The sequence below is a fragment of the Pteropus vampyrus genome, unplaced genomic scaffold, assembly GCF_000151845.1.
Source record: "Pteropus vampyrus isolate Shadow unplaced genomic scaffold, Pvam_2.0 Scaffold191, whole genome shotgun sequence".
In the NCBI taxonomy this organism is placed as follows: Eukaryota; Metazoa; Chordata; class Mammalia; order Chiroptera; family Pteropodidae; genus Pteropus; species Pteropus vampyrus.
In genome coordinates, this window is record NW_011888972.1 from 305,675 (window position 1) to 315,847 (window position 10,173).

General features: G+C 53.7%; 1 protein-coding gene across 1 annotated transcript in view; it reads right to left on the reverse strand.

Annotated features, from left to right (window-relative positions):
* Positions 1 to 1,401: 1,401 nt before the first annotated feature.
* NLGN3 (neuroligin 3) overlaps positions 1,402 to 10,173 on the reverse strand; it is a 15,848-nt gene continuing 7,076 nt past the window's right edge. The window contains exons 5-7 of the mRNA XM_011371474.2: positions 5,612 to 5,797; positions 3,143 to 3,932; positions 1,402 to 2,549 (exon numbers count right to left, since the gene is read on the reverse strand). Coding sequence (XP_011369776.1) covers positions 1,706 to 2,549; positions 3,143 to 3,932; positions 5,612 to 5,797 — 1,820 coding nt within the window. The 3' untranslated portion in view covers positions 1,402 to 1,705. The remainder of the gene's footprint in view (positions 2,550 to 3,142; positions 3,933 to 5,611; positions 5,798 to 10,173) is intronic.

Consider the following 10,173-nt stretch of genomic DNA (forward strand, 5'->3'; position numbering starts at 1 on the left):
TCGTGACGTGTCAGCAACCCCACCCAACTGTCAAGCTTGATGAGCAGATTGGTTTAGCCCTTCAAGACAATAGTATGAAATACCATAATGCTAACCCTGTGGCGCCCCTTCGAATCTGTCCCTCAGGGATGATAGGGAGCCACTGACCACAATCCTGGAGAAAAATCACTCCCAGGGCCTCGACGACTTCTCTAATTCTAATTCACAGAACAGGACACGAGCATCCCTGGGGAGGAAAGGGCCTCTGCTGTGTAAGGAGCCCAAGGCCAGGGAGTCCACAGATCTGATGCTGCCCTGGACTTGGATACCAGTAAGAATTTCAGCACGTTACAGGTCAAACTTCCTTCCAGCCCTCAGTCCAGGATGAGGAAGGGTGGTGGCGATGGTGGCAGTGGCAGCGGTGGGCGGCTGCAGCCACAATGGCATGCGGCGGAGGAGGAAATGTTATTTTTTGCCCTTTAATTAGGAGGCCCAAGGTGATGAGAAAAGGCTTCAGCCCAGGAAGCCAGAGCCTGAGGGGGGCAGGTGGTAGCTGGGGACAGCAACCTGATGAAGATTGGAGAGGCATTCATGCGGGTCTAGCGGAGTGCAGCCCGGACTTGTATCATCTTAAAGGTCCAGGAGGCAGACAGCTGTCATCATTCCCAGCCTGCAGAGGCGCCCAGCTGGGAGGTCTGCTGGGCCAAGGCCTGCGTGAGGGAGGCAAGTTGGGAGTGCTAACTGGATTTTTTATTTTTATATCAAGACACCGTGTTTAAAATTTTTACAAAGGACAAACTCCGTGGGTTTCCGTTAGTGTTTTAAGAACTTTCTTTAAAAAAAAAAAAGCCAACAACAACAAAAAACACCGCCTTTTTGAAAGAGAAATGACAGACACAAAAGAGATTCTGTAAAGAAAATGGGGTGAATTTCTCATAGTATTACCCCAAGGGCAGAGGCAGAACCCAGATTATACCCGGGGGCCCGATAATGACGCGGCCTCCACAGTACCTCGTTCAGAAAAATCTACCCTGTGGTCTCCGCAGCCCTCCAACGGACACAGAGACGGCTGGAGACTTCTCCCCTACGGCCCTCCAACCTCATCCAGTGGTAACCCCTTCCTCCTTCCGCCCCCCCAGTCTTGCTCGCATCTGTCTCTTTTTGGGGCGTCCCGTTCCTTGGTTGGAATGTGTGAGCACTGGAGGTTCCGGATCCGGAGACACCCGGGCGTGGTGGGGCCCTCCTTCTGGAGCCTTTGCACTCACGGGTCGGAGAAGCCTTTGTTCCAATTTTGTTTTTTTTAAAAAAATCAACAAAAACAAGACCCAGATAAAATACCAAGTCTGGGGCAGAAAGAGCGACTCTGCTCTTTGAAGATCCCAATTCTGGAGTCAGTCGGTGGCACAGTTTCAAGGGAGGTGGAGGGCGAGCACCAAGGGGGTGTCCAGCTGGTGCTTTCGGGCCCCCAGGAGTGTCTGTGGTCAGGCCTTACTTGCATCTCCATTCGAAGGGTTTCTTCAGGTTTACGTTCTTATTTGTGTTTTTGTACATGCGGGTGTGTGTCCGCATCTGTCTATGTGCAAGTGGGTCTGCTGTCGGGTGCGGGTGCGTGCGTATACATATATGTCCGTGTGTGTGTGCGTGCGTGCGTGCGTGCGTGTGTGCAGGTGTGTTTCTGGATCTGGGAGGGAGGGAGCCGGGACACAGGCTGTGCTCCGGGCTGGAGCTATACCCGGGTGGTGGAGTGTGAGTGTGGCAGCCCGGTACTGTTGAACCCCGCGGCGAAGGTGTTATAGGGGTGCAACGTCTGAAGCCCTACGAGGGAGTTGGGGATCATGGTGATGGTGTTGGGGGTCATGAGTGGGATGTCGTCAGGGGAGCGCCGCAGGGTCAGCGTGTAGTCGGGCAGCGCAGTGAGGCGCAGGGTGTCATGGGGGGGGCCGGCCTCACACTCATGGTGAGTGGGGCCCAGCTGCAGCGCCGCCAGCTCCTCCTCAGGAGCGGCTCCCAATTCGGGGGCCCCGGCTCCCCTCTGAGGGCTGGGCTGCCGCAGGGGCTCCTGTCGCCGTTTGTCCTTCCGGTAGTAGAGGGCGGCGAAGGCCAGGACGTTAAGGAACAGGAGGGAGGCCCCCACGGCGATGGTGACACTTAACTCGGTGGAGTAGTCACGAGGGTTCTCCACCAAGAGTGGCCCCGCATCCTGGTCCCCGTTCCACGAGCCCTGGGCGTTCTCGTTGCTGTAGGCGGGGGAGATGGCGGGCCGCTTGGTGCTCCAGGCCTTGCCGTTGGGCCTCCGGGTGATGTGGGAGCTGTGGGTGGTATCCGGGGGCGGCACTTTGGTGGTCGTGGACGTGTAGTGGAACATGTCGTGCAGGTTGTACAGGTGGGGCACCAGGTGTTTCCAAAACGCTACCTTAGTGGCCCGGTAATGATCACGAACCCTCGGTTTCAGCCCAATGTGAAGGTACAGCTGGTCTCGGGGATTGTACTTGGACCAGGCCACTTCCTCAAAGCGGTTGGCCTTGGTGTGAATGAACTTGGTGTCCTGGGGAACCGGCTTGTTGGGATCCCTGAAATACCACATGGAAATCTGCGGTCACCACTCTACCTCCGACAGCCACCCCTACACTTCCTCCCCGGTCCAAAGCTCCTGCCGTTGCCATCTCTTTCGGGGCCCCTCCCTTCGCTCCTACTCCTTCCCCCCAGCCTTGAGGTCCTGCCGCCCACGGCATCACGGAACCGCGTCATCCTTCCCTACGCCCATCCTGCGACATCACGCTATAGACGTCTTTTCTTCTCGCACACTCCTGAGCACCCGTCAGTCTCTGCAGCGCCCAGTTTCTCCACGAGCTCTTTAAAGGCTCTTTCTGAGTGTATTTTATTCCCACTTCTCGTGGCCTCTGGCCATCTAACCCTGAATCCCAGAGTTCGGCCAGCGACTCCCACTCCTGCTCAGTCCTAAAGTTAACTGAGTCCTGGGCCTCGACAAAAGTTTGGAGGGAGGGAAATGGCACGAAAGACTCGAAATGGCATGAAAGGAGGAAGCGGGGGCTGCAAGGCTTACTGAGCGAGATTTGGGGAATACCTCAGAAGAGGTTTAGACAGAGGAGCAGGGCGCAGAGCATGCTCGGGTCCCAAAGAAGAACACCCGCTTTCTCCTTACCCGGTCTTGGCAAAGTTGGTCCAGTAGGTCATGACGACAGCACTGAGCATGACGTCATTCTTGGAGAAGTTGCAGGGGAAGAGGTCAGTGGGGCCCACCATAGGGACACCAAACACATAGGGTACTTCGTCCCCATGAGCTGCGTCTGACCAAGCAGGCTTCATGAGGCTCTGGCAGTGATGGTAGAAGGCGTAGAAGTAGGTAGGTGAGCCATAGCGGGCATGCAGATCAGCTGTCACCACCGAGGGCTCCACCCACTGGTGGTCAGTGAAGAGGGCCACCAGTGTTTTCCGGCGGGTCTCAGGGTTGTCACGGTCTGCCCAGTCTGTGTACATGAATTTGATGGTCTCCCGCAGGGTATCCTTCCCCTCAGGATATCCATACAGGTTGTCCACAAAGTTGGAGACTGAGTAGTCAAAGTCAGTGCCAGAGACACCATCCTCAGGGTCCACCACCCCTTCCACAAACTTCAGCCCCTCGCCCTGGTTGACACCAAGCATGATGTCATAGTTGAGGAACTCACCCTGTTCCATGAGAATCTCAGGGTCATCGGGAATGACATCACCGTCAATCACAGGGCCAAAGGCCACATGGTAGCGGGCCGGCTGGATGTCCTGCTCTACCAGCTCCTTGGCGCTCTTTTGCCGAAGACAGTCCACCATGTCCACCGTGTCCAGCACATTGCAGCCCACCTTGTCCGCCAGCAGGCTGGTGTACTTCACCGGTTGATAGTTCACAGCCCAGCTGGACAGAGCAGAACCACTTTGGATGATGGCCCTCTGAAAAAGCCCTACAGAAGATAGGTGGCGTCAGGTCAGATTGGTCGCGTCACCCTGGCCTGTCTCTGAGGGACAAATCAAACAGGTCCTCATCCCTTTGTTATGAGGCTGCTGAATGGCTCGAACAGGCTGGGAAGGAAGAACAACCCTTTCGGCTGTGATAAGTGAGGACCAGAGAGAGGCTTGCCGGGCCCCTTCCCTGACCGGTCCTTTGCCTGGTTCTTGCTTCCTTGTCCAGGGACAATGGTTGGTAACTTGGGGGTTAAGGAAATGCCGGGAAGAATTAACCCCTTGGGTCCCAGAGACCAGCCTCCTCATGCTCCCTCTCTTTATCTCTCCTTGTCTTACCCTCTTCTTCCTGCCCAGCTGGGCCCAGCTCTGTGCCAGCACACCACCAGGGAGCTGGCGCTTCCACCACAAAGGGGTCTTTTTCATGAGAGATGAGAAATGCAGGCAGGAGAGAGCCTCCCATTCTGGGAGTTTGGGGAAGGATTCCCAAGGGCAAAGGCCTTGGGGTCTGAAAGTCTCCAGAGAATGCGCCCTCCGGGCCAGTAGTCTCTACAGAGACTTCCCTTTTCCTGAAGCTACCGATGCCTCAGATTCAGCTTTTCCCCTGGCCTAAGGGGAGTCAGTCCCCCAAAGTCAAAAAGCGGATGGTTTTTCCGCCGCTAGGAGAAAAAGGCGACCGTTCTGTCCCTGGTCCCAACATCTCCAATGGGTTACGTGCTCCTCAGGCACACAATTCTATTCCTCTAAGAGACAGATAGTTTGCATGGGCAGAAATACGGGAGAGAAATACAGATGACGACTGAAGAGACAGCCTCTCTTTTCGAAAGATTATTCTCCTTGAATCTATTACGGGAAGACAGTGAACAACCCTATAAGACAGCCCGGCCTCCAGGGACACAGGTCCCGCCTTAGTCTTCCCTCACCAGGGTCCCCCCTGGAGGGACAGAGGCAAGATTTGTAGGTCAGAGAAGGTGATTTTTCTCGCAGAGAGACAGGCCTCCTTCAAAGAGGTATTGATTTCAACAAAAACCCGTGTCCTCTCTCATAGATTCTCTTACTTCAGAGAAGGCACCTTTCCCTCCCAGAGACGGAATGTGCTCTGTACTCCAGAGGTGACGAGAACATTCCATGTGAGCAAAAGGGGGCCTATTCAGCCCCCTTGGAAGAGTCACTGACACAGAGGCCCACAGCAAGGGGAGAGGCTCTCCTTCAGGCTACAGATTAATTTTCCTTAGGGGGTCATCCAGCCCGGAGGAGGTCTGGAGCCCACTAATAGGGGCACCTCAGTGGCCCTCACTTGGGATGCATCTCCTCCGCAAGGACAGTTCCCTTGTACAGACGTGTCCTTCAGAGAGTAAAGCAGAGGGCGAGTGCTTCTTACACCTAAAAACGAATCTGCTCCTAGAGCTCTACCCTGAAGTCACGAGTCCGTCCCGAAGCGAAAGATTTCTCCCACTCTCCCCATAAGACTCCCACATCAGGAGACAGCAACGGGGTTCTTTCCTTCCTTCTCTGTGGCGAGAATTCCTTCTTCCCCTACAGAAACATCACCCTCCCCAAAGGGGCGCTGAGCTGGCAGAAGGAGGTGAGCTGACGCCCGTGGGTGCCCCCGGAAGGCCTGAGGTGTGTGGTGGGTGGTTGGGGCTTCGCTTGTTTATGTTTTGCCCCCAGAGCTACTCACCCTCAGAGTGATGCGACAACGTGAGGAGGCTGACACAGGATGCACCGATGCCCGAGCCAAAGACGGTGATACGGCGGGGATCACCACCGAAGAAGGCGATATTCTCGCTCACCCAACGGAGGGCCTGGATTTGGTCAAGGAGCCCATAGTTGCCTTTGGCGGCCTGATCTCCAGTGCTCAGGAAACCTGGATCCGACAAAGGGCATGAAGACAGTGAAGGCGGAGGCATGGGGGATGTGGGTTATGGTGGCGGCCGGAGTCGGGCTGGGAGGAGAAGGTGAGCATGCGGCCTAGTTCCTTCCGCCTGGCTAGCACAAAGCAGCACTGCTTTCAACCGGGGCAAGTAGCCCCTGTACGGGACGGATCAGCTCCCCGCCTCCCACGCACTCTCCAGGTTAGAAGGCGGGGTCTCCAGACCACTCCAAGGGAAACTTAACCTGAAGGAACTTCAAATGGCCAGGACCCAGCATCTTCTGCCCTGATGTTTTATCTGGGTCGTGACCCTGGCACCTGGCAAGACGGAGTGGAAAGAGCAGGGGTCCTGGACTCAAACAGTCCTTGGTTCGAGTCCCGGCTCTACCACCTACTAGCTGCGTAGGCTTGGGCAAGTTGTTTAAAATCTCTGTGCTAAGTCTCCTCTTCTGTAAAATGGGGATAGAACTATCAGAACACACGATTACTTCTCTCCATCCTTCCTTCTCTCTCTGAGTAAAGCGAAGGTCCCACGAGACCCCAATCCCTAAGCTGTCCCTTCCTCTACACGTTAGCCCATCTCTACTTCTTTCCGGGGCTTCGGGCGCCCCTGCCCCTCATTCTCAGGGCAGGTGTGCATTTCACTTCCGTCAAGACCTAACGGGGAGGGGGCCCCGCCATCGGGTTTCCAGCGTGCTCTCCAGGTGATTCCGATGCCCGCTAAGGTTAGAAAACCACTGGGTTAGACCATCTTTTTCATCTGGCGGGGAAATGGGGAATTCATCTGTGGTGCGTTACCACAGAAACAGGTCTTCCCGCCTACCCAGTGGGATTTGCTGCCGAGGAGCCATGTCACCATGGAGACTACCTTCCCACCCACCTGCTGGGATTTGCTGCTGTGGAGACTTGTTGCCATGGAGACTACCTTCCTGCCCACCTGCTGGCTATCCCACAGAGATGTCCTATATTTCCCCCACCCTACTTCCATTTTAGATGGATCCAGCTGCTTCATTTCATCCCTCTTCCCTGATCCTTAGGCTCCTTGGAAGGCTCCACCTTTTCCCACCCAAGGCTTTCACAAGGCTTCTTTACAGGTGGGTGGTTGTGGCGCTCCTACACGTCGGAAACCCACCCCGTCTCTGTATTTTCGGACCCCCTGTTAAAAGCTCATTCGCAGCACCTGGCATCAACTTCGTGAGAGGCCATGTTCGAGGAGGCTCCCAGGCTCTATTCCAATAGACCCGAGCAGGCCCAAGACCACATCACTGCCTTTCTCGAGTCCTCCCGTTTCTAGCTTCTGCGAGACAGTTCATTTCACCCTCTTCAAGTGTGTCATTAATTTACCTTTCGTGCGATGAAGTATGAAAAGTGTTTAGTTATTTCTCTCAGGACCTAGTCACGAGGCCTCTTTAGCCCCAAGTTCTCGGTGAGGAAATGAGAAGGGATTCGAGAAAGCCTGGATGAGGACGAATGGAGGAGCCTTTTTCCTCTAGACACGGGGAGTGATACCATGTCAACCGTCCGTACTACGAGAGTTCTCTTTGAAGCACTAGATCCAACAGGCTCAGGCAGATGATACAGCAAACGTGACCCACCACCAGCACACAAAACCTGGCAGTCTGGGAGAGCAGTCTCTCGCTGCTCGCTCCCCTGTAACTCAGCCTTCCACGCAAAACACATGAGAATGAGGGCTGAAACACCAAACCCCATAAACTGTCAGAATACATCTGAGTCAGTCTCCCTGGGCCCAAGTTTATGCTGCAGTACATGGGAAGTTCCTTGTCAACAGAAGATGGGGGAATCTGGCACATCGTATCAAAACCAGAGATCTCTGTCACTCGAGGCTTGGCGTTTGCCTGGTTTTCAGTTTGCCTGAAGGGTACCTGAGCAGGAATATAGGATTAAATTCTAGAACCCAGAATAAAACTTGGCAAGGCCCTATTTTTTCAGCTCCCGGGATAAACACATCCTATATCCTGCTGAGTCCCTTTCTCTTGTTGGTCTCAAGCCCAGTGGGGGATTCTTGAATAATAGCTATGCTACCCCTTTGCCTTGGATGGGGTCCATGGACTAGCCTGTGACGTTCACCAAGTACATGAGTCACCCAAGATATCTAAAGCAGCACCTGAGAGTGAACTGTCTGGCCTCAGTGCTCCAGAGAAGCTGAAGGGAGGGAGGGTCCTTGAATAAGCTCATTTCCTTCAGTGTCCTTTCGTTTTAACATTGATGAGATGCCATAGGAACTTAATTCTTGTTTATATCAATCGGCCTTCGATAAGATGTTTCATTATATGTCATTTCGCTTAAAGTCGCAGAACCTCTTGATAATGCGAAGTAGGAACTGACTGTAATTGAGGTCCAAAGCTGTCCACTGTTTCCGGGATGCTTTGGGAAACAAAACCACAAAGCCTCAGCTCCACTGAGGAAGATCTCCAAGTGTCAGGAACAAGCCCATGTTCTACATCTGGCTCCGAGAGACAGAAACACCTTGTATGTACCCAGAAACCAATCAGTGGCTTATTGATTACATCTGTGCTCCGCAGCAGGCACTGAAGAGCACACAGGAGCCAGCAGAGAACTTCCGACCCGATCTCAGCGTATGACTCCTTCTGAGGTTTGGGCGATACTGTGATCATTAACTGCTTAAGGCCAAAGAATCATATTTCTGTCCCCAGATGTGTTGTTCCCGTCATCCGAATGAGAGGGGGTTGCAGAGTGGGTGGTTCTTGATCTGAGTTTCATAGATGAGCTTCGGTGGGATCCATGAAATCATTTCTAAGAGTGTGTGCATGTGTGTTTCTGGGGAGAGCCCACAGCTTTCATTAGAATCTCAAAGGGGCCCAAGACTCCCCCAAGGTTAAGAACATCACATATAGAAGCCCAAGGATTCGAGCAGCTGAAGGGTATCCCTGAGCATGCTCACCAGCAACAGCCTTCTGTGCAGCCTGCAGCTGCCGACGGACACCTCAAATCCTGTGAGTCTCGCCTGTCTCCTTCCGCCTCCTTTCTCGGTGTCGCTCTTCGCCTCTTTGCTCACCCCCATCTCGTTCTTCTCTTCCTTATTTTCTCCTCTCTTTTCTCACTTCTCCCCTCTCTCTTTTCCTTCACCTCTAGCCAGTTCAATAGTACGGAACCGAAGCATATTCTTAGCATTCTCTGTGTTTTGCAATACGCCTGCTAGAAGGTATATTTGTTTCCAAACCTTTGTGTTTATGAGTTTTAAAAGCAGCCGAGTCGAATGTTTTCTATGACTCTCGCTAAGAAAATCTAGTAGCAAAATTACTTTTGGCCTTCGAGTACCGCGTACGTGTGACTGGATAGCTGTATGTGATTATGTGGATATATATTCATCGCTCTCCGGAACCATGAAGCCCTAGTGTGTGGGTTTACGGCCACCTTCGTGGTACCATTGTCTGCCGTCAAAGACTCAGATCACCTTTCTCAACAGGACAGAACAGCTTACAAGAACTCAGAGGACACAACCCTCCAGGCAAGAAGTGGCTTCTTCATGCCATTGCAAGGATATGGGGCTGAATGTGCCCTCCGAGGCCTGGGTGAGCATCTGCAAGGATGCGAGGCCCTGTGCCCTGAGTCACCCTCTCTGAGGCGCTTGTTTACCTCTGTGGCCGCAGAGAGGCATTAATAATCACCAAGGAAGGTACAGGGGAGAGCGGGCGCCTAAATCACTGAAACAAGCATGAGGACAGCAGAGTGTGCACGGGGACGGGCATGTGGGTGTGTAAGAGAAGCTGTTTGGAAAGCAGCGTATATGCGTGAGAGTGTGTGTACAACGCGGCGGGAGCGTACGGGGAGGTGCGCGTGGAAAGAGTAGAAGCGTGTATGTGTGTGCGCGTGGGGTATGTAAGCGTGGGGTGCGCTCGCGTGTGGGGGTGAGTAGAGGTGTACGTGCACGGATGGCCGGTGTGGGTATGTGAATGTGTGTATACTAGAGTGGGGATATGCGCGTGTGTATGTGTGCGTGTGGTTTGTGCAGAGGTCTATGGCTGTGTGTATATGTGGGGATGTGTATGTGGATGCAGAAGCTGCAGTATGAGGGGGCTGTGTGCTATTTCTGAACGTGTAAGGCGGGGCGGTGTGCACGTGCAGGTACGAGTGTCTATGGATAGGAAGAGGAAATGTTGGCTTGTGCTGATGTTTGGAAGGTGAGGGACATATGTACGTATGCGGAAGTGGGGTGGAAGCAACATTTATGTGCACTTCGGGGACATACACGTGGGGTTTGTGCGTGTGCACGTGGACGTGCAGGGCACGGGTGTTTGCGTAGAGCATTAATATGGGGTAGAGGAAGGGGTGAGTATGATTAGGGGCCCCGTGTACGGGTGTAGATGTGGATGTAGATATATGGGAAC